This window comes from Phocoena phocoena, chromosome 8 (assembly GCF_963924675.1).
Source record: "Phocoena phocoena chromosome 8, mPhoPho1.1, whole genome shotgun sequence".
Classification (NCBI taxonomy): domain Eukaryota; kingdom Metazoa; phylum Chordata; class Mammalia; order Artiodactyla; family Phocoenidae; genus Phocoena; species Phocoena phocoena.
In genome coordinates, this window is record NC_089226.1 from 104,609,652 (window position 1) to 104,631,671 (window position 22,020).

Below are 22,020 nucleotides of genomic sequence, written 5' to 3' on the forward strand. Positions count from 1 at the left end.
GAACTGCCGGGGAAACGCGCATACCCCGAGAGCCACCGGCCCGCGGCCCGCTGAGCACGCACGCGCACACCCGCGCTCACGTCCCGGGGACCCCGGCCCCGCCCCTCGCCGAACCGCCCAGTCTCCGGACTCCCTCCTTCCCCTTCCGGACCCGCCAGGATGGGTCTGCGCCGTGTCTGAGACGCCCCCTCCCGGGCGCTGGCGGAGCTGCATCCAGGCCCCGCCCTCCGGAACGCCCTCCGCAGACCCTTCCCGGCTGAGACCCGGGCTGAGACGCAGGTCCTGGCTTCTGCACTGGCGCACGTGGTCACCAGGGCTGCTGGGCAGCACCCCTCGCCCGCCCCCGGCGAGCGCCGGCCGGGCTGAGGTTTCCGTGGCTGCGAAGCAAGGGCGCGCCAGGCCCGACGCCCCGCCCCGCCTCGGCGCAGCCCCGCCCGCCGAACCCGCCCTCCCCTCTGCCTGCGCCGCCGCCGCTGCCGACAGTGCCGCGGGGGCGCGGGGGCTGCGGTGGGCACTGCTCCGGCTCGGCGCGGACGGGAGGCGAGGGGCCCGCGCCAGGCCCGAAGCCGAGGCGGAGCCGGGCCGCCCCCGCCGCGCCCGCCGGCCCGCCCGGGATGAGGCGCTGAGGCCCAGCATGGCAGGCCCGGGTCCCACCTTCCCGCTGCATCGGCTAGTCTGGGCGAACCGGTACCGCGAACTGGAGGCCGCGCTGCACAGCCGCCAGGTGAGGCCCATCGGGCGCCCGGGCCGTCCTCCTGGTCTCCCACCCAAATCTGTGGTCTGCATCGGGAGGCCGCCTGCCCGGCTCCCTCTTCCCGGCCCAGAAGAGAGGTCACCTGCCCCTCGAGCTTGGGCTTCTGACCTCGGCTCCCAGCGCTGGGCCTTGCCCTGTCGGTCTCCCCACTTCACACTGCATCCGGCCTCCGAACTCGCGCCGCACCACCCCTAAGCCAGGCTGAGAAAAGCAGCCCGGTCCTGGTCCCCAAGTCAGTCCAAACTCTTGACATCGGCAGCTGCACCTCTACCAGACCAGGCCCTCCCCCCACCCCACCCCCACCCCTGCCCACCACCACCGGGCCCCCAGCTCTGTCCCTCGCAGAGGGCAGGAGAGGTGGGTAGGCCCTTCCCACCTACCCCTCTCCTCCTTTGACAGGACACTCAGGCCACCCTTTGCCATTTCCACCACCTGTGTGCTGTCCTTATTTCCTGCAGTGACTCCCAACCCTGTTCATCCCAGTGGCCTTCTTGCCTTGGCCTCTCCTTACTTGCCCTGTGCTGAGTGTCTCATCTCCCCCAGCACGACATCGAACAGGAAGACCCCCGGGGGCGCACCCCCCTGGAGCTGGCCGTGTCCCTGGGGAACCTGGAGTCCGTGAGAGTCCTCCTTCGACACAATGCCAACGTGGGCAAAGAGAGCTGCCAGGGCTGGGCAGGTACTGCAGAGGGCAAAGGGGCTCCCCTGAGGCTGGCAGCGGGGGTGGGGGTGTGTGTGGGAGTGAATGGCCAGGCCTGGAGCCATCTAGAGAGCTCCCCTCAGCAGCCCAGTGCCCCCAGTCCTGCAGGAGGCAGTCAGCACTGGGGACCCTGAGATGGTGCAGCTGGTACTTCAGTATCGGGACTACCAGAGGGCCACGCAGAGGCTGGCTGGCATTCCGGAATTGCTCAACAAACTCCGCCAGGTACAGCAGGACGTAGAGGTGTGGCCAGTAAGGGGGGGTGTGGGACGCCATGGAGGGGACCGTGACAGACTATGTGGGGTAACCCTGCCGGGCCTGGCCTTGGAAGGGCACCCAGCCTGTGCAGCATGCCTTCCTGACACTGTCAGTGAGGTCCCTCTCTCTTGACCCCAGCCCAGGGTCATGTAGGAAAGAGAGGCAGCCAGGCGCACGTGGATGAGGCTTTTCTCCCTTTGGAGAGAAAGCCTTTTGCCAGCATAGAGGGTCCTCTAGTGCTAGAAATCTCAGCAGAGCTTTAGATCATGGGTCTCCTGGTTAATGCAGATTTACTGAAAGGAGGATTTCATCCAACTTAGCGGATGCGGCCTGGACTCCTGTCCACCCTTCTCAAAGCACACAGTGGGTGGGTAGGGGGGCCCCCACTGGGAGAGCACACTACCTTGTGCCCTCCACCCCGGGGGCAGGGCCCCAGGGGGTCACTATGCCCCCTTTGCAGATGAGGACTCTGGGATCCAGAGGGGGCAGAAGCTCCCCCAGGGACCCCCAGTGGGCTAGTGGCCAGGTTGAGCCTGGCCCCAGGCTTGCAGATGCTTATAGCCCGATGACTTGCAGACCTTTCACGCCCCACTTGGCCCACCCTTCACTGGGTGGGGTGTGGCTGGGTTGGGGGCAAAGCTGGACCACGGCGGCACATCGCACCTCACTGAGGGAATTCCTTGGTTGGCACTCCGTGCTTTCACTGTGGGGGGCTGGGTTTGATCCCTGGTTGGGGAAGGGCTGGGCTCCCAGAAGGGGGCCTGTGGACGAGGGGCTTCCCAGGCCCGCTGGGCCCTGCTGCAGGCAGGGCCCTGATCAGTGCTCTGGTCTATCTCAGGCCCCCGATTTCTACGTGGAGATGAAGTGGGAGTTCACCAGCTGGGGTGAGTGGGGACCTCTTGGCTCTCAGGGGCCTGGGCTGGGGCCGTTGGGAAAGAACCTTGGTGACCTCTGTGCCTCCTGCAGTGCCCCTCGTGTCCAAGATGTGCCCGAGTGACGTGTATCGCGTGTGGAAGCGGGGTGAGAACCTGCGGGTGGACACCAGCCTCCTGGGCTTTGAGCACATGACCTGGCAACGCGGCCGGAGGAGCTTCATCTTCAAGGGCCAGGGTGAGCTCTGGGGGGCTCCCCGCAGGCACGCAGCAGACCAGGGCCCCCAGGCTCTCCCGTGGCTCGTGAGGACAGTGCGGTCCTCTGTCTCTGTCTCCAGATGTGTAAATGGAGGCGGGGGTGGAGGGCGTCCAGAGGCCGCGGCCACACCCCGTGCAGGAGGTGGCTGAGGGCAGCACGATAGCCCTCTGGCCACTGTCTGGTCCTGGCACTTATTCGTCCCCCTCACACCCCCACGCCGGCTGGCAGAGGCGGGAGCCTTGGTGATGGAAGTTGACCACGACCGGCAGTTGGTGCACACGGAGACACTGGGGCTCACGCTGCACGAGCCTGAAGCGCTGCTGGCCACCATGCGGCCCAGTGAGGAGCATGTGGCCAGTCGCCTCACCTCTCCCATCGTCTCCACCCACCTGGACACTCGCAATGTGGCCTTCGAGAGGTGCGTTGGGCCCTGGCCACACCGTGGGTAGTGCTCTCGAGCCTCTAGTTCAGGCTTCCGGGAGGCTGAGCCCCTCGCAGAGGCTGCTCGGGAGGGGGAGGGGGGTCCCTGCAGACCCGGTGTCCCTTCTGGACCACCTGCTGGTCCTGGGTCCTGTGGCACCTTCCACCTCCTGCACGCCTGTCTGTACTGGCAGCTGTCTCCCTGGGAGGAGGCTGGGTCAGGGAGTCCCCAGTTTCCTGACTTCTGACCTCACGTGTTTTCCCATAAAAACGAGGATTGAGGCTGCCGTGCAGGGCAGCTGTCTGCAGCAAGGTCGGCTTCTCAGCGGTGCAGCTGTGTCTGGGCCAGAGTCCTTTGTGGGTAGCCTAGGAGCCCACCCTTCCGGCAGGGTGTTATTTCTCTGGCAACATGTGCCCCAGTTCCAATAACAGACTTCAGAAACACTTTTTTTCAAAAAACAGCTTTCTTGAGATATAATTTTGTACACTGTACCATTCACCTATTCAAAGTATGCAATTCAGTGGTTTTCAGTATCTTCACAGATACGTAACCGGTACCACCGTCCAATTTTAGAACATTTCCGTCACCTCAGAAAGAAACCCTGTACCCTTTAACCATCAACTCCCAATCAACTGCCTTTAACAACCAACAATCCCCTCCCCCCCAGCTAATCTACTTTCTGTCTCTGTAGGTTTTCCTGTTCTGGATTTTTATATGAATAGAATAATACAATGTGTGTGGTCTTTTGTGACTGGCCTCCTTTGCTGAGCGTCATGTTTTCGAGGTTCAGCCAAGTTGTAGCATGTAACTGCTGCATTCCCTTTTACGGCCAGGTCCTCTGCACGACTGTACCACATTTTGTTATTCATTCGTCCATTGACGGACATAAGGATTCTTTCCTTTTGACTGTTGACTATTTGACTATGAAGAATGCTGCTCTGAGCATTAGGGTACAAGTTTTAGTGTGGACATACATTTTCTTTCTCTTGGGTATTTACTTGCGAGTGGAATTGCTAGGTCCTGCGGTGACATGTGGTAATTAAACACAGATGTTTAATTGTTTGAAGAGCTGCCAGACTATTTACCAAAGGAGCTGCCGCATTTTACATTCCCGTCGGCCGTATATGAGGGTTCTAATTTCTCCACATCTTCACCAACACTTACCGCTCATTTATTTATTTATTTTGGTGTTATAACCATCCTAGCAGGTGTGAAGTGGTATTCATTGTGGTTTTGATTTACATTTCCTTAATGACTAATGATGTTGAGCATCTTTTCATGTGCTTATTGGCCATTTGTATATCTTCTTTGGAGAAGTGTCTATTCAGATTCTTTGCCCGTTTTATCTTTTTCAAAAATTAATTAATTAATTAATTTGGCTGCATTGGGTCTTTGTTGCCGCGCGTGGGCCCCCTCCAGCCGCGGCGGGCGGGGGCCACTCTTCACCGCGGCGCATGGGCTTCTCATTGCGGCGGCTTCTCTTATCGCGGAGCACGGGCTCTAGGTGCACGCTGAGGGCCGTGGCCCGCAGGCCCAGTAGTCGTGGCCCGCAGGCCCAGTAGTCGCAGCTTGCCGGCTCCAGAGCACAGGCTCAGTAGTTGTGGCGCGCGGGATAAGCTGCTCCGCGGCGTGTGGGATCCTCGCGGACCAGGGATTGAACCCGTGTCCCCGACATTGGCAGGTGGATTCCCAACCACTGCGCCATCAGGGAAGTCCCCCTTTGCCCATTTTAAAAATTGGGTTATCTTTTTATTATTGAGTTACAAGAGTTCTTTGTATGTTCTTAGGTAGAAATCCCTTATCAGCTACGCGATTTGCAAATATTTCCTCCCATTCTGTGGGTTGTCTTTTCATTTTCTTGATGGTGTCCTTTGAAGCACAAAAGTTTTTAATTTTCATGAAGTCCAGTTTATCTATTTTTCCTTTTGTTTCTCGTGCTTTTAGTGTCATATCTAACGATCCTTTGCCAAATCCAAAGTCATGAAGATTTTCCCCTGTGTTTTGTTCTGAAAGTTTTGTAGTTTTAGTTCTTACAGTTAGCTCTTTGATTTATTTTGAGTTAATATTTGTATATGGTGGGAGGTAAGGATTCAGCTTCATTCTTTTGCATGTGACTATCCACTCGTTCCAGCACCGTTTGTTAAAAAGACTGTTAATTCCCATTGAATTGTCTTGGCACCCTTGTGGAAAAACCAGTTGACCAGAGATGTATGGGTTTATTTCTAGGCTCTCAGTTCTATTCCACTGGTCTGTATGACTCTCTTTGTGCACGGTCTTAATCACATGTTGCTTTGTCGTAAGTTTTTGAAATTGGAAAGTATAAGTCTTCCGACTTTGTTCTTCTTTCTCAGGATTATTTTACGTATTCTGGGTGGGTCCCTTGAAATTGCATATGAATTCCAGATTCAGCTTGTCAATTTCTACAAAGAATTCAGGTGGGATTCTGATAGTGTTTGTGTGGAATCTGTAACACAGTTTGGGGAGTGTTGCCATTTTAATGATGTTAAGTCTTCTGCCATGAACGTTGGATATTTTTCCGTTTCAGGTCTTTAATTTTTTTTCAATGATGTTTCGTAGTTTTCAGAGTATAAGTTTTACACTTACAGTAAATACATTTATTCTAAGTATTTTATTCTTTTTGATGCTCTTATAAATTGCATTGTTTTCTTGATTACATTTTTGAACTGTTCATTGCAAATCTATGAAAATACAATTGATTTTTATATATTGATCTTACATCCTGCAATCTTGTCAAACTCATTTTTTAGGTCTAATGGGTTTTTAGTGGATTCCTCGTATTTTTTATACGTAAGATCGTGTCATCTGTTAATAGTTTTACTTCTTCCTTTCTAATCCGAATGCCTTTTATTTCCTTTTTTTTTTGTCTAAATGCTTTGTCTGGAACCTCCAGTAGAATGTTGAATAGGAGTGGCAGGAACAGACATCTTTATCTTGTTTCTGATAAAGAAACAAGGGGGAAGGCATTCAGCCTTTCATCATTAAGTGTGACATTAGTTGTGGGTATGCTTTATCAGGCCGAGGAAGTTGCCTTCTGTTCCTAGTTTGTTGAGTGTCTTTATCGTGAAAGGGTTTGGGTTTTGTCAAATGCTTTTTCTGTGTCTATCGATATGATCACGTGACTTTTATTTTTATTCTATTGATATGTGTTGCTATCAGTTAATTTTCAGATGTTGAACCAACCCCGTATCCCTGGGATAAATTTCACTTTGTCGTGGTGTATCATTCTTTTCATATGTTGCTAGATTTGGTCGGCTACTATTTTGTGTCCGTATTCCTAAGAGGTAATGGTTTATCGTTTTCTTGTAATGTCTTTGCCTGGTTTTAGTATCTGGGCAATGCCTCATTGAATGAGTTAGGCAGTGTCACCTCCTTGTCTATTTTTTGCAAGAGTTTGTGAATAACTGGTATTAATTCTTCTGTAAAAGTTCGGTGGGGTTCTTTGGTGAAGCCATCTGGGCCTGGGCTTTTCTTTGTGGGTACTTTTTGGTTTGTTTTTGATTTTACTGCTTCAGTCCCATTACTTGTTACAAGTCTGTTAGATTATCTACTTCTTCTTGAGTTAGTATTGGTAGTTTATGTCTCTCTAGGATTTCTTTACTTCATCTAAATTATCTGGTTTGTTGGGGTACAATTGTTCATCATATTCTTTTATTTATAATCCTTTTTATTTCTGTAATGTCAGTAATAATGCCCCCGCTTTCATTTCTGATTCTGGTAGTTTGAGTCTTCCCTCTTTATCAATTCCACTGATCTTTTGAAAGAACCAGCTTTTGGTTGAATTGATTTTCTCTATTGTTTTTCTATTCTCCATTTCATTAATTTTCACTCTAATATTTATTATTGCCTTCCTTCTGCTTGCTGTGGGTTTAGTTTGCTCTTTTCCCAGTGTCTTAATATGGAAGGTTAGCTTATTGATATAAGATCTTTCTTCTTTCTTAATATAGTTATTTACAGCTATAAGTTTCCCTCTAAGCATTGCTTTAGTTGTGTCCCGTAAGTTTTGGTATGTTGTATCTTCGTTTCCATTCATCTCAAAGTATTTTCTGATTTTGCTTTTGATTTATTCTTTGTTCCATTGGTTATTTAGGAGAATGTTGTTTACTCTTCCCATATTCATGAATTTCCCAAGTCATCTTTTTTCTGTTACTGATTCTGATTTCATTCAGTTTTTTTGTTGTTGTTGTCTTTTTAAAATTTTTTTGCGGTACGCGGGCCTCTCACTGTTGTGGCCTCTTCCGTTGCGGAGCACAGGCTCCGGATGCGCAGGCTCAGCGGCTCACGGGCCCAGCCGCTCTGTGGCATGTGGGATCCTCCCGGACCGGGGCACGAACCCGTGTCCCCTGCATCGGCAGGTGGACTCTCAACCACTGCGCCACCAGGGAAGCCCAGTTTTTTATTTTTAATTAAGGTTGCTTTCTTGTTGTTGTTGTTATTTATTTATTTTATTTATTTATTTTTAGCCATGTTGCCTCTTTGCTGCTGCGCTCGGGCCCTCTCTAGTTGTGGTGAGCAGGGGCCGCTCCTCACTGCAGTAAGCGGGCTTCTCGTTGCGGTGGCTTCTCTTGTTGCTGAGCACAGGCTCCAGGTGCGCAGGCCTCGGTAGTTGTGGCATGTGGGCTCAGTAGTTGTGGCTCGCGGGTCCAGATGGCTCTGCGGCACGTGGGATCCTCCCGGACCAGGGCTTGAACCCGTGTGCCCTGCAGTGGCAGGCGGATTCCCAACCACTGCACCACCAGGGAAGCCCTCATTCAGTTGTGATTGGAGAACATCCTGTGTATGATTTCTGTCCTTTCAGTTGTATTGAGGCCTCTTTTATGGCCGAGCCTACGGTCTGTCCTGAAGAATGTTTCACATGCCCTTGAGCAGAATATGTATTCTGTTGTTGGGTGGAGTGATCTAAGGATATCTATCAAGTCTAGTTCGTAGCGTGTTCAGGTCTTCTGTTTCCTTGTTGATCTTCTGTCTGCTTGTTCTATCCATTATTGAAAGTGGGGTACTGAAGTCTCCAACTATTATTGTTGAATCAGACATACCTTTATTTTTAAATTTTTATTATGGAAAATTTCAAGCACATATGAAAGAAGAGAGGCTAGTGTGATGTTCTCATCACCCAACGTCAGCATTTATCAACATCTTGCCAATCTTTTTTTAAAAATTTTTTTTGGCCACGCCGCACGGCTTGTGGGATCTTAGTTCCCCAACCAGGGATCGAACCCAGGACCTCAGCAGTGAAACCGCCGAGTTCTCACCACTCGACCGCCAGGGAGTTCCCAACATTTTGCCCATCTTGTTGAATCTACCCTTCCTCACTTTTTTCCTGTTTTCTTTTTCCCCCAGCTATTTTAAAGCACGTCCCAGATGTCGTATCATTTCAACAGTAAATGCTTCTGCATGTGACTCTAACAGATAAGGATGTTTTTAAACCAAGCCCCAATGCCATTATCACACCTAGCAAAAATTAATAATTCCCCAGTACTTTCTAGTCCTCAGTCTTCTGTTCATTTGTCCCCAGCTGTCCAGGCAGCCTCCTCAAGGCCCCTGTGTGTTTCACAGCAGGAAGGCAAATTGGAGGGGGTCTTTGGAAGGGACGACTTTGGCCAGAGTTGGGGGGGTGTGGGTCCTCATGAGCTCCTGTTTGGTCTGTTTCAGGAACAAATGTGGTATCTGGGGCTGGCGGTCTGAGAAGATGGAAACCGTTAGCGGCTACGAGGCCAAGGCAGGAGAGGCTAGTGGTGGGAGCTGGGGTAGGAGACGAGGCCCAGGAAATCTGCCCCTTCTCCACATCCACCCTGTGTGGAGGGAGACCCAGCAGCCCGTGGGCTCCAGATGCCCTGTGTGGCCATGGGAACTCAGTGGGGCCCGAGTGCCCAGCCCCTGCTGAGCACGCAGGGGTTACCCACAGCACGGGCCCCTACCCGGATCACCGAGATGAAGCCAGGAGCATTTTACCCTCATTAGTGACTTCCCGGGGTTCAGACCCCACCCCCTCCACTGTGGGGAGTGAGATCCTATCTGTCCCTGGGGACAGGAGGACTTGGGTCCTGTGCTGGTGAGGCTGAGTGTGGGCAGCAGGCTCTGAGCCCCCAGCTCCCCCTGTGTCCCCCCTGCTCCCCAGGTGTACAGCGCCACCAATGTGGAGCTGGTGACACGCACACGCACGGAGCACCTCTCCGATCAGGACAAGTCGAGGAGCAAAGGTAAACCCAGGTGCGCCTGCCTGCTGCCCAGTCACACCGTACGGGGTGGTCACCCTGATCTGGGGTCAGGGCCAGAGTATCTGGGACCAGCTGGAAGGCTTCCCCGTTCCCGTCTGCTCTGCCTTCCACCACAGGGGAGGCTCCCAGGGTGGAGGCTAGGTGTGGGCAGTCTGGGGGCAGTGGCCCCAGGTCCCCTCATGGGCTCCACCCCTTCTCCTTAGGGGGGAAGACTCCATTCCAGTCCTTCCTTGGGATGGCCCAGCAGCACTCCTCCCACAATGGGGTGAGCCGGGACTGGGGGGCGGGGGCTGGCGGCCGACTGGCAGGGCCCACTGGGCGGGGCCGGGCCGGCGCCTCCCCAGCGCTAAGCCTGGTCCCGGGGCCACCCAGGCTCCTGTGCAGCAGGCAGCCAGCCCCACAAACCCTACCGCCATTTCCCCCGACGAGTACTTTGACCCCAACTTCAGCCTGGAGTCGAGGAACATCGGCCGCCCCATTGAGATGTCCAGCAAAGTACAGAGGTGAGGTCTGGGGGCTGGCGGGGGGCTTCCCTCTGGGACAGGGGACCCTGCCTGGTGCCCCCGAGCCCTTGCAGACCCTGTCACACACAGGGCCCCCTGGAGTGGGGGACTCACTCACCCAGCTGGCTGCCTTCTCGACTTCACTCCCTGGGGGCCGGGGCCCAGGTCTGCTTTAGCCATGGTCCTTGGCACCCAGCTTGGGGCTTGGCTCAGAGGACCGGTCGCTCTTCTTGGTGAACGAATGAATGGGCAGCACCACCCATGTATGGTTTTCTGTTCAACTGAACGAGCACCTGCTGGGGGCCAGCTTGTGGCAGACAGGAAGGGCACGCGGCTCTAACACCTCCTGGCTTCGTGGCCCAAGGAATCACCTTCCCCTCTGAGAGTCTATCCTCCCCCTCAGTAAAACGAGAACAGTTGCCTTTGGCCACCTGTTCACAGGGGTGCTGTGAGGCTCTGATGAGCCGTGACTTTTAGCGCGCTGGTGGGCCCAGCACTGTGCCAGGAATCTCACGTGGAGTCCCTCAGCCACGCAGCAGCGGGGGTTGGGATGCAACCCCAGCAGTGCGGTCCCGAACTGTCGGGCTGTGCGGGACCCCAGAGTACGGTGAAGTGCGACGTGCTGGCTGGCTGTGGGCCGAGGAGGAGGGCAGGGCTGTGGACGAGGCGGGACTGACGCCAGAAGCTCAGCCCTGCCCTCTTCGTCCAGGAGAGCTGAGCTGGCACAGAGCGCCCGGGGCCCAGCCTGAGCCCAGGGCCGGGGGGCAGCTCAGGCTGTAGGGCCAGGACATGAGCTCCTGGGGGAGGCAGGCAGGAGCGGCTGAGCAGAGAAGAGGGTCCCCCAGGCCAGGTGGAGAGCACTAGAGGCAGATGTCCAGAGTAGGTGCGCCTTAGCAGAGGGGCCACCAGAGGTTCCTTGACCCACGTCCTGCGGTTGGCCGGGCAGGTTCAAGGCAACACTGTGGCTGAGCGAGGAGCACCCGCTCTCCCTGGGTGACCAGGTGATGCCCATCATCGACCTGATGGCCATCAGCAACGCTCACTTTGCCAAGCTGCGCGACTTCATCACCCTGCGCCTCCCGCCCGGCTTCCCGGTCAAGATTGGTGAGAGGGTGGGCCGGGCAGCAGGAGGGCCCCCGGAGTGGGGTGGGCACGGGCTGCAGGGCTGGCTCAGGCTCGACATCTCCTCACAGAGATCCCCCTTTTCCACGTGCTCAACGCCCGCATCACCTTCGGCAACCTGTGTGGCTGTGACGAGCCCCTGAGCTCGGTGTGGGTGCCAGCGCCCGGCTCTGCCATCGCAGCTTCAGGTACCGCCGTGGGCGGGCGCGGGGCCGTGAGGTTTGCTGGTCTCTGCGTACCAGGGGCTGAGCACGACCCCTCTGCCGCACCCAGCGAGCCCCTTCCCCTGTGAGGTGGACCCCGCCGTGTTTGAGGTGCCCGACGGGTACAGCGTGCTGGGCGCAGAGCGCAGCGAGCCCCTTCGCGACGAGGACGACGACCTGCTGCAGTTTGCCATCCAGCAGAGCCTGCTGGAGGCGGGCACGGAGGCGGAGCAGGTGGAGTGCGGGCAGGAGCTGGGCCCCGGGCGTGGGCAGGGGTGGCAGAGGTGACAGCTCCGGGCTCTGGCTGCTGCAGGTGACTGTCTGGGAAGCCCTGACCAACACCCGGCCTGGTGCCCACCTTCCCCAGGTCACGGCTTACGAGGAGCAGCTTCAGCTGGAGCGGTGAGGCCCTCCGGGACCTGCCAGGTCCATGTCTCAGCCCCGCCCTGCCTCGAGGACCCTGCCGGCGGGGGGGGGGGGGGGGGGGGGGGGGCGGTTCTTGGCTGGTGGGGTCAAGTAGCAGGGAGGTGCTGGCCCCAGGACCCCACACCCTCTTTGAGGCCACCCTCCATCTTCCGTGCTGCCCACCAGCGAGGGCGGCACGAGGGATGGGGAGATGGGGCCCGGCCTTGTCTCTTGTCTCCGGTCCTCGGGTCCCAGCCTCCCTGTCCTTATCTTCGGCCTCTGCAGCCACGTCCCAGCCCTGGGCCTCCTCCCCAGCCTTAGCGCTCACGGGTCTGCTCTCCCCTCTCATGCCTCGCCTGGAAGGGCCCTCCAGGAAAGCCTGCAGATGTCCACAGAGCCTGAGGGTCCGGGGGCCCCTCTCAGGGCGCCCCCGAGCTTTGAGGAGCAGCTTCGCCTGGCCCTGGAGCTGTCTGCGCGGGAGCAGGCGGAGTGGGAGCGGCGGGGGCGGCGGGAGGAGGAGGACCTACAGCGGACCCTACAGCGCTCGCTCACGGAGCTCTGAGCCCCGCCCTCAGGAGGGCTGCCCGGGGCTGCACCGCCCCCCACTTTTGTAACTTATTTATTTATAGACACTCTGCTGCTGCTGGGCTTGGGGCCTGGAGCCCTGCGGCTGGGCGTGCATTGGAGACTGAGATGGAAATAAAGAGACCCTCAGCAGCAGGCTTGCTCCGCTCATTGGGGGGGCTGGGGGGGGAGTGCTGGGGGGGCACCGAGGGGAGACACTGTGGGCAATGGCCTTAGACTTGGGTTTGAATCCTGACCGTGGTCCCCTTAGCCCCTCTGAGCCTCAGTGTCCTCAGCTGTAAATGAGACTGCCTCCCACCCCCAGGGCTTCTGGGAGGGTAAAATGAGCCGACAGGTGTCAGGTGCCCTAGTAGGTGCTCCGTGAACGTCAGTTCCCCCGAGCCCTATCCCACCTACTGGAGACCCCGGTTCTTCCGGCCACACAGTCAGGCTTTCCGGGAACCCACCCCTGCTTGTGTCAGGGACGGGGAGAGGCTGGTTCTCCGGACTCTGTCGGGTCAGAGGAGGCCCTGCGCCCCAGGCCTGGGTTCCTGACCTGACTCCGGCAGGTTCTACTGCAGTGACATTAGACAAGTCACTTCCCTCTGACGCTGCTGTGAACCTGCTCAGCCCTGCCCTGCTCACCTCCGAGGTGGCCCTGAGGACCTGCTGTGAGCCTCAGGGGTTAGTTCTAAACCCACCCTGGTAGCCCCTGAAGCTTCGAGTGTCTCTCAGTGATTCATGCTGAGTGGAAGCGCCAGGGCCAACCGGCAAGGAGAAAGAAGTTTGGGGGTGCTCCCCACTTAAGACCCACGGGTTCTGGTCCTCTCCAAGACCCGGGTCCTCGGTCCTTCCTCCCTAGGTCCCATCTCTGCTGCTAGCAGAACGGTTGAGGCCCAGAGCACAGCTCAGGTGACCTAACTGGGCGGAGCAGGGAGGGCAGGGGCAGGGGCGCCTCCTGTGAGGAGGGACCGAACCCTGAACCCAACGTAGGCTGCCCCTTCCCGCCGCCGTTGCCGGGCTCCGCACCTGCGCCCCGCCCCCAACGTGTTTGGGGGGGCGGGGACGAGGCGGACCGAACCTGTGGAGACACGAAGGGAGGGGCGGTGGCCACTGCTTGCGGGCTCCTCAGGTCGGGCTGGACGGGTGTCTGGCCCTTTAAGGTCCGCCCTCGAGGAGGTGCCAGGCCCTGGTGGCTCCGGACTCTCCTTCCTGGTCCTGCGGGGCAGGGACTGTCCGTGGGGCTGCGGGAGGGTGCTGTGCCCCTGCCGGCCCAGGTGCCCCCGGTCTGGTCCCATGGCCCTGGTCACAGTAAGCCGCTCGCCCCCGGCCGGCGGCCACTCCACGCCTGTGGGGCCCACGGTGAGTCTGGCTCTGCTGTGGTCCTGCCCACGCAGCTGGCTGCCAGTTGGGCCTGGGGGAGTGTTTGCTGTCCACGGGCAGCCTCCCCTGAAGCCTGGGGGTGTGCGGAGGGGGACTTCAAGTCTCAGGCTGTGGGGGGAGGGGTTGGGGGGGAATCTTGAGGCAATCAGGAACTCGGACCAAGGCGAGATCCGGAGCCGTGACCGCCTGCGGAGGCCCTACCCCGCTCTGGGCCCAGACAGGGGCCAAAGCCTCAGGCGCTCCAGCCGCGACCGCCCGCACCCCTCCCTCCCCCCCCCCCCCCCCGCCCCCTTACCTCCGGCCGCTGGACCTGAACCTGGGCCCGGGCTCCCCCAGTGCCTCCACGTGGAGAGTGGACTGCAGCGCCAAGGGGACCTGACCCCCTTTCTGGTTCCATTCCCCACTGCGGGGGTGGGCGGTGTGCGCGGAGGGGGCGCGATCCCTCCACCATCCACCACAGCAGCCCTGAGACAGGGGAGAGGAGAATCCTTCCCTGCCTCTTCACTCTGCCCTGGGGGCTGCTTTCTCAGCAGGACCAGGTGTCCCAGCGCAGAAGCCGGCTCCAGCGAAGGTGAGCACCTCTTCCCAACACACGCACCTCCGTCCAGCCGCCAGCCTTGGCCACAGCCATCCTGGAGGACTTGCAGCCAAAGCCCGCTACGTACTATGTGGGGCAGTGTTGCCAGTAGGCACAGCTGGTGGGCACAGCTGGCTGCCTTTGCTTTCATCTTCCCCCTGGTCAGTTGGAGCTCCTTCACCCACTGTCCTGGACCTGGCTGTGGCCAGTGGTCACGAGCCAGTGGGCAGCATGGGACGGCAGGGCCTGAGGACTCCTGAGTCCCCACCAGGTTCACGGTATCTACTGAGTTAGGCAGGTGGGAAGGAAAAGGAAGCAACCTCCACCCCTCCTCAGACAAGAATAGGTGGGCTGGAGGCTTGAGAGCCTCCAAGGCAGTGCTTCCCAAAGTGTTGGGGCAGCATTACCTGGGAACTGGTTAGAAATGCACACTCTCAGGCCTCCATTCCAGGTCCACTGAGTCTCTGGGGATGGGGTCCAGCACGTTTTAACAAGCCCTCCAGGTGATTCTGACACACCCCTGTCCTAAGAGCTACGATGGGCCATCATGGTTTCCCTGCTCCCCTACCAGGCAGAGCTTTGCAGTACTCGGCGGGGCTGTCCTGGGACTGCAGGATGGAGGCGATGATGGAGATGCAGCCAAGGCCAGCTCTGAGCCAGTGGAGGACCCCCCCGGGGAGGAGCAGCCCCTCGGGGACCAGACAGACGACGGGCATGGGCCCCAGAGTCTCAGGAAGCAGGAACAGAGTCAGCACCTGCGCCTCATGGTGGGGCTGCTAAGGCCACAAGACGACATCCGCCTGGTGAGGGCCCCGTCCAGAGCCCTCTGGCCCTCTGAAAGGGGAGAGAGCCACTCCCCAGGTGGGAGGAGAGGGTAGAATGGGGCCAGTGTGTGTGTGTTTGGGGAGCAGTGGTGCGAGAGCAGGGGGCCCCCTGGGGAGCGTAGTGGTTACCCAAACCCCGATGACTCTGCTGTTTTGGCTAGAGTTGTCTTAACAGGGCGATCCGGCCATGTCTTCGGGTCTCTGGAGAGCTGGGAAAGGATGGGGAGGTTTGTCCGATGTGAGCCTGTAGGGTCAGATTAGGTCCAAGAGCTGGGAATTACCCAGAGGCGGGTTTCTGTTCAACCAGCACAAGACCTTCCTGACTGTGTGAGTTGCCCACAAATGAACTGGTGCTCAGGGGGGCCTGCTGAGCACCCACCGTGGGCTCATGTGCTGGAGGGGCCCGTGCGGGAATGGGACACAGGCGGGAAAGTGAGGACCCGTTCCCAGATGCCTGTGGAACAACCTCACTGCAGCAACGGGAAAAACAAGATGCAGTTTTTTGTAAGGCAGAATTAATTCCACAGAAGCACCATCCTTTATTGGGAAACTGTGTTCTTAATAGTTTTTTGGTGAAAAACATTCCTTGAATCAAATTATGGTAATGGCAAGTGGAAAGGTGTTTCTTAAACCTCCTTCCTAGGCAGAAAAAAAAAAGGGCAATCTGTCATGCCCATTCTCCCCTTTTGTTCACACACACCCTCTCTGAGAAGAATCTTTCTAAACATTTTATTGGACCATGAGATCCCAAAGTTGGGAACCACTAGATTGTAACCACTGATCTGGTATCTGGGAAGAGAGGGATGGGTGCAGAGGGAGCAGGTGGCAGGTCTGTTCTAGACCCGGCTGTGTGTCAGGTAGGGGTGGGGGGAGCAGGGTCCTCTGGGCCACTGTGACCCCGGGCTTTTCCCTTCCCATCTTCCCCAGGCAGCCCAGCTGGAGGCGGCCCGGCCCGCCAGGCTCCGCTACCTGCTGGTAGTTTCCACAAGAGAACGTCTGAGCCAGGATGAGACAGTCCTTCTGGGCGTGGATTTCCCTGATAGCAGGTGGGAGCAGGGAGAGGAAGGGAGGAGGGCAAGGAAGTGAGGTGCTGGGTGACAACAGCTTTCCCTCTGTCCCTGCCAGCTCCCCCAGCTGCACCCTAGGCCTGGTCTTGCCTCTCTGGAGTGACACCCAGGTGTACCTAGATGGAGACGGGTAAGAGGTGGCAACTGGAGGGAAGGGAAAGGAGAGGGGCCAGAGGGTGGAATAACTAAGTGTGATGTATGGGGTGTGTGCAGGGGTGTGGTGGGTACTGGGCAAGTCACCTAACTGCTCTGAGGCTTGAGATTCACTGTGTGACCCTGGGCAAGTCACCTAACTGCTCTGAGGCTTGAGATTCACTGTGTGACCCTGGGCAAGTCACCTAACTGCTCTGAGGCTTGAGATTCACTGTGTGACCCTGGGCAAGTCACCTAACTGCTCTGAGGCTTGAGATTCACTGTGTGACCCTGGGCAAGTCACCTAACTGCTCTGAGGCTTGAGATTCACTGTGTGACCCTGGGCAAGTCACCTAACTGCTCTGAGGCTTGAGATTCACTGTGTGACCCTGGGCAAGTCACCTAACTGCTCTGGGCCTCAGCTGCCCCATATCTGGCAACAGGGCTTATTTTGAAGTTTAGATGATGTGTATATATCTTGAGGATCAGCCTTAGGTGGCTAGTGGGTAGGCCTCTCAGGGGGCCCTGTCCCAGAGCCAGGAGCTGGGTTCCACCCCCACCTGACCTCCCACAGGGGCTTCAGTGTGACATCTGGTGGGCAGAGTCGAATCTTCAAGCCAGTCTGCATCCAGACCATGTGGTAAGGGGCTGGGTCTTGAAGATGGCTCAGGGTCTGGGTAGGGGCGGCAGGGAGGACAGCGTGACCCAGCCTCTCCTCTGTCCCAGGGCCACGCTCCAGGTGTTGCACCAGGCATGTGAGGCGGCTCTAGGCAGTGGTCTTGTGCCAGGGGGCAGTGCCCTCGCCTGGGCCAACCACTACCAGGACAGACTGAGCTCTGACCAGAGCTGCCTCAACGAGTGGATGGCCATGGCTGACCTGGAGTCTCTGCGGCCTCCCAGCATCGAGCCCGGCCGGTCAGTACAGGGAGGGGAGGAGAGGGGGCTGTGCCATGGCAGAGCGGGGAAGGGGCCCCTGGACTGACGGGCTCGGTTCCCAGGCCCTCGGGACAGGAGCAGATGGAGCAGGCGATCCGGGCTGAGCTGTGGGAGGTGTTGGACTCCAGTGACCTGGAGAGCATCACTTCCAAAGAGGTGGGCGGGGTGCCGGAGACCAGCGGGGGAGCGGGGCCCTGGTTGTGGGGGCCTCCGGCTGGGCCCCAGAGTGGTCCTCTCCTTGGAGCCTCCCACTTTAGCTCTCCTGCTGTCTAAGCTGTTCCCACGTGCCTGGCCTTAGCTTCTCTGCCTTGATGGGACAGAGTATTGTCCTCAGAGGCCCTTCCTCCCCCAGGGAAGGCCGGGGCATCGGGAGCCTCGCAAGGTGCCCCCAGCCTCCCTCACCCTCCTGCCTGCAGATCCGCCAGGCCCTGGAGCTGCGCCTGGGACGCCCTCTCCAACAATACCGCGACTTCCTCGACAATCAGATGCTGCTCCTCATGGCCCAGCAGGACCGGGCGTCCCGCATCTTCCCCCACCTCTACCTGGTGAGCTGCAGGCTGAGGGCTGGGAGATGGGGCCTGCTGCAGCGGGGGGAGAGGGCCAGTGACGCTCTCTCCGTGTTCACAGGGCTCAGAGTGGAACGCAGCGAACCTGGAGGAGCTGCAGAGAAACAGGTAGGGTTTCGAGCCCTCCCAGGACTGCCCACCCTCTGTCCTCCCCCGTGGGGAAGCCTGGCCAGAAACCCCCAGAACCCTCTAAGCAGCAGCTAGCTCTGCTTCCAGCTCCGCCCCTGGGGCCGTTCCCCTCATATGGGCTCAGGCGGGGACAGGGGAATAAGCTACCCTGCTGGTCTGCTGGCAGCTCCCTGGCCCCCTCTTAACCTCCCCCAGCTGTGAAGCGGAAAAGCCCCTCTTCGCCTGACCATGTCTCTGGGAGAAGGGAGAGCCCCTCTCCCATAGGAGACCTGGCTGCCCGCTCCCGACGGCTCCTGTCACTTGTCCACCACGGCCTTTCGGGAAACCTGCTGTGACCCTTGTCATCCAGCTGCTGCAGATCCACCCCATCTCAGCTGAACTCCGAAGCCCATCTCTAACTGACTTCTGACGATAACAGAAGGGCGTGTGTTGCAGGCCGCCCAGCAGCTACCTGGAAGTGGGGTGGGGACGGGCCAGGGGGCACAGTACTCAAGCCCAGTGGGGTGAACCGATTTGCTCAAGGTCACTGTCATCTCCTCCTCCCACTGCAACTGTGCTGCCCCCACTGGACCCTCAGAACCAGAAAACTAACACCCAGGTCCGCCGGCTCCGCTGGCCAACGGGCCTGGTGCCCGTGGCCATGTCAGCCTGGCCTTGTGCCCCGTGCTGCAGGGTGAGCCACATCTTGAACATGGCCCGCGAGATTGACAACTTCTACCCCGAGCGCTTCACCTACCACAACGTGCGCCTCTGGGATGAGGAGTCGGCCCAGCTGCTGCCCCACTGGAAGGAGACGCACCGCTTTGTGGAGGCTGCAAGGTCGGGCCGTCCCACCCCTCCGCCCACCCCATCCCAGCTTCCTGCCGTCCAGGGCCCATGCCCTCCTCCTGCCTGCTCTGCCCTCAGCTTTTCGGGCCCTCAGGGTCCTTAACCTCCTTTCCCCTCTGCTCTGGGAGGTGAGCCCACCACCTACCTACCTGCCTTTCCCCGACACTGATGGCATGGCAAGGGGGCGGGGGAGGGGGAGGGTAAGCTGACCCGGTTCGGCCTCCACAGAGCACAGGGCACCCGGGTGCTGGTCCACTGCAAGATGGGCGTCAGCCGCTCGGCCGCCACAGTGATCGCCTACGCCATGAAGCAGTACGGCTGGAGCCTGGAGCAGGCTCTGCGCCACGTGCAGGAGCTGCGGCCCATCGCCCGCCCCAACCCGGGCTTCCTGCGCCAGCTGCAGACCTACCAGGGCATCCTGACCGCTAGGTACGGAGTGGGGGACAAGGGGAAGGGGGTGGGTGGGGGTGGGTGCTGGAGGTTGCGGCTGGGTCACTGGAAGCTGACTCAGGGCCACCCCCTCGCAGCCGGCAGAGCCATGTCTGGGAGCAGAAAGTGGGTGGGGCCTCCCCAGAGGAGCCCCTGGCCCCCGAGGTCTCTACACCGTTCCCACCTCTTCAGCCAGAACCCGGGGGCAGTGGGGAGCTGAATGTGGTGGGGTTGGAGGAGAGCCAGGCAGCCCCAAAAGAAGAGCCTGGGTCACGGCCCCGTATCAACCTCCGCGGGGTTATGAGGTCCATCAGCCTCCTGGAGCCATCCTCAGAGCTGGAAAGCACCTCAGGGGACGGTGACCTGCCAGAGGTAAGGCTGGGGCTAAGGAAGCAGCCCAGGTTGAGGCAGAGTGGGGGCCAAAATGAGGAGGGGGCAGGTGGCTGGCGGATGGAGAAAGTCCAGGACTGGGGCTCGGCTTGGCCCTGAGCGGGGGGCACCTGAGCAGGGGGACCACACCCTGGGCAGCTCCTTTTCATCCCCTCAGAGTAGCTGAGGAGAACCGATGAGGACAGGCGAGCGCTGCCTTCCACGGGAGCTGGAGAGCAGTCACGGGACAGGGCCATCTGGTGGGCTCCACGGCCAAACCAGCCCTAGGCTGGCGGCTGCAGGCAGCTCTCAGCCTGACGAAAGGACTTGCTACCTAAGCGGCAGGGCTGCCCAGCCTTGGAAGGAGCATCCTCCCCAGGCCAGGAGCTGCACAACCAACTGTTGACCCCAGATGGGTGTAGATAAGATGATCTCAGCGCCCCCTCCCCAGTCGGAAGGGCAACCCATCGAAGGATGGCGTGCAGAGGGGTCATAGCACTCACACAGCCGAAGTGCTGGCTGAGTAGCTAAGCAGGCCTCTCTGTGCTAAGCGCTGCAGGGCACAAGTGTGAGACCTGGCCCTTGCCTTAGGAAATCAGGCCCCCCGTGTGGCTGGAGTCCAAGGTAGCTGACCCGGAAGAAGGAGAGCTCACCTCACAGAGGACGGGAACATTTGGGAAAGGCTTCCTGGAGGAGGCGGCACTGGGTGTGGAAGGCTGGAGGGAGGAACAGATGGTTGATGGGTGGGTGTGTGTGTTCCTAAAGGCAGGGTGTCCTCACTCAGCACCCAGCCCAGGGCCCGGCACCCGGGAGATGTTTCCCTTGTGGCTCATGGGACTGACTGTACAAAGCAGTGGGGGGCAAGAGGAGGAGGAGGGGACCCCAAGGACGCGGCGGGTGCAGGGGAGCTAAGGAGGGCTTCTGGGGGCCAGACAGGTGAGGGCTGAGGAGCAGTGGCAGTTGGGCTGGGGCGCTGCCTTCCCTTCTAGGGAAGTCTGACCTGTGAGTACCTGTAGTAGCTTTTTCTGTATTCACTCAACAGTGCTCTGCATCTACCCTTTTCTAGGCTCTGTGCTCCGTGCCCCTGCCTTGGAACGACTTCCCCGTGACTCTTCTTTATACTCTCATCCTTCCAGGTTTTCTCTCCAAAGGAGTTTTCAGATGAAGACCCTCCACAGCCCTTCCCTCAGCTCTCAAGCGCCAAGGGAGGCCAGCAGGCCCGCAAGGGGCCTTGGCCTGCCCTGAAGTCCCGCCAGTCTGTGGTTGCCCTCAACAGCGCCGCCCTGGTGGCCAGCCGGACCCGGGCCTTCCAGGAGCAGCGGAAGGCTGGCTGTCCGTCCACACCCAGGCACCAGAAGGTGGTGAGGCAGCCCAGCGTGGATGACAGTGGCGAGGAGGGCGAGGTGTGAGCCCACACACATTCCCATGCCCCCCTAGACACAAACAGAGGCGCCAGGACACAGCTCCTGGGACGAGCACCCCTCATTCCTGTCGGCCTGTCCACGTTCCTCTTAGCTCCTCCCCAGGAGGCCCCAGACTCCCGTCACTACAGCCTCAGCACCTACAGCCTTAAGTCTCAGACCCATGTCCACCTGCCCAAGGGCTCAAGATTTCCTCCACATTTGGGGATGTCGTAGAGAGACTGAAGGTGCCTTTGGGGGCAACAGTACCCTAGCTTCATTCTCACCTGCTGCCTGAAACACACACTTGCAGCCATGGAATAAAAAACAGAGTTTCTCAGTGCAGAAAGGCTAATGCTCCCTCCCTCCCCTACTCCTGTCTGCCTCATCCCCCTGACCCCATTTCACTCCTGGGGCTCTGCAGAGAACCAGTGGCCCCCAAAGGCCGAGAGTAACCTCAGTCCCCAAACGTGGGAGTTTCTGAGGAGTGGGGAGCCAGAGCCCTCTGACGGGGCTGGCCGGTCAGCCTCCCTCACACCCCCCATAAGCAGCCTGAGTCTTCTGCTGCTGCCCCCAGCACCCTCCACCTGCACTGCACTGGAGCACAGGGCACTACGCCAAAGAGTCTTCTTTCTGAGCTTCATGGCCTCTGGCCAGTTTTTCATAGTCTTAATAGTGTCTGGCTTTGTACTTAGAAAGAAAAAACATTTTCATATTATTTTCAATTTTATGATAAAGCTTGTCGGTCCACTCTTTCTCTGGTTGCACAAGGAGTGTGGCCTCTCCTTACCCCTTCCAGCCTCTTCATAGTTCCCAGGTATCTTGCGACAGGCCCGAACGGGGAGTGGTGTGTTTGGGGTGGGGTGGGAGGAAGAATGGGGAAGAGAAGAGGGGAGGTGGGCGCTATCTCCTTCATCTCCCGGGGCAGGGCCTGGGTAAATGCTAGCTGCCCCGCCCCCCTCAGGCAGGTCGGCAGGGGAACAAGTCTACGCTGGACAGCAGGTGCTGGGCTCTGTCGGGGCAGCGGAAGGGAGTTACCCATGAGGAAATGGAAGCTGTCGATGCCTATGTGGACAGGACCAA

General features: G+C 58.5%; 2 protein-coding genes across 2 annotated transcripts; both read left to right on the forward strand.

The window, feature by feature from the left end:
* The first annotated feature begins 634 nt into the window (after positions 1–634).
* ANKRD13D (ankyrin repeat domain 13D) lies at positions 635–12,295 on the forward strand. The gene is made up of 15 exons (XM_065882469.1): positions 635–724; positions 1,298–1,433; positions 1,555–1,679; positions 2,551–2,596; positions 2,679–2,822; positions 3,072–3,261; positions 8,935–9,001; positions 9,401–9,482; positions 9,704–9,765; positions 9,873–10,003; positions 10,950–11,107; positions 11,197–11,313; positions 11,399–11,562; positions 11,642–11,730; positions 12,097–12,295. Exons 1-15 carry the CDS (start codon positions 635–637, stop codon positions 12,293–12,295), a joined length of 1,800 nt encoding a protein of 599 aa, XP_065738541.1.
* A 1,298-nt stretch (positions 12,296–13,593) lies between these two features.
* Positions 13,594–20,946, forward strand: SSH3 (slingshot protein phosphatase 3). The gene is made up of 14 exons (XM_065882757.1): positions 13,594–13,659; positions 14,211–14,251; positions 14,829–15,060; positions 16,009–16,127; positions 16,207–16,278; positions 16,855–16,920; positions 17,007–17,195; positions 17,279–17,372; positions 17,633–17,761; positions 17,844–17,890; positions 18,584–18,730; positions 18,968–19,168; positions 19,267–19,540; positions 20,674–20,946. The coding sequence occupies exons 1-14, from the start codon at positions 13,594–13,596 to the stop codon at positions 20,944–20,946; spliced, it is 1,950 nt and encodes a 649-aa protein (XP_065738829.1).
* The last annotated feature ends 1,074 nt before the right edge of the window (positions 20,947–22,020 follow it).

What these genes read in the sequence shown, in the direction of transcription:
- ANKRD13D (XM_065882469.1), top strand. Translation starts at nt 635, where the DNA reads ATGGCAGGCCCGGGTCCCACCTTCCCGCTGCATCGGCTAGTCTGGGCG. An exon ending in GAGCTGCCAGGGCTGGGCAG is followed by an intron (nt 1,434 to 1,554) that starts GTACTGCAGAGG and finishes CAGTGCCCCCAG; the next exon opens with TCCTGCAGGAGGCAGTCAGC. An exon ending in AGCACTCCTCCCACAATGGG is followed by an intron (nt 9,766 to 9,872) that starts GTGAGCCGGGAC and finishes GGGGCCACCCAG; the next exon opens with GCTCCTGTGCAGCAGGCAGC.
- SSH3 (XM_065882757.1), top strand. Translation starts at nt 13,594, where the DNA reads ATGGCCCTGGTCACAGTAAGCCGCTCGCCCCCGGCCGGCGGCCACTCC. An exon ending in CACAAGACGACATCCGCCTG is followed by an intron (nt 15,061 to 16,008) that starts GTGAGGGCCCCG and finishes CATCTTCCCCAG; the next exon opens with GCAGCCCAGCTGGAGGCGGC. An exon ending in CGCTTTGTGGAGGCTGCAAG is followed by an intron (nt 18,731 to 18,967) that starts GTCGGGCCGTCC and finishes CGGCCTCCACAG; the next exon opens with AGCACAGGGCACCCGGGTGC.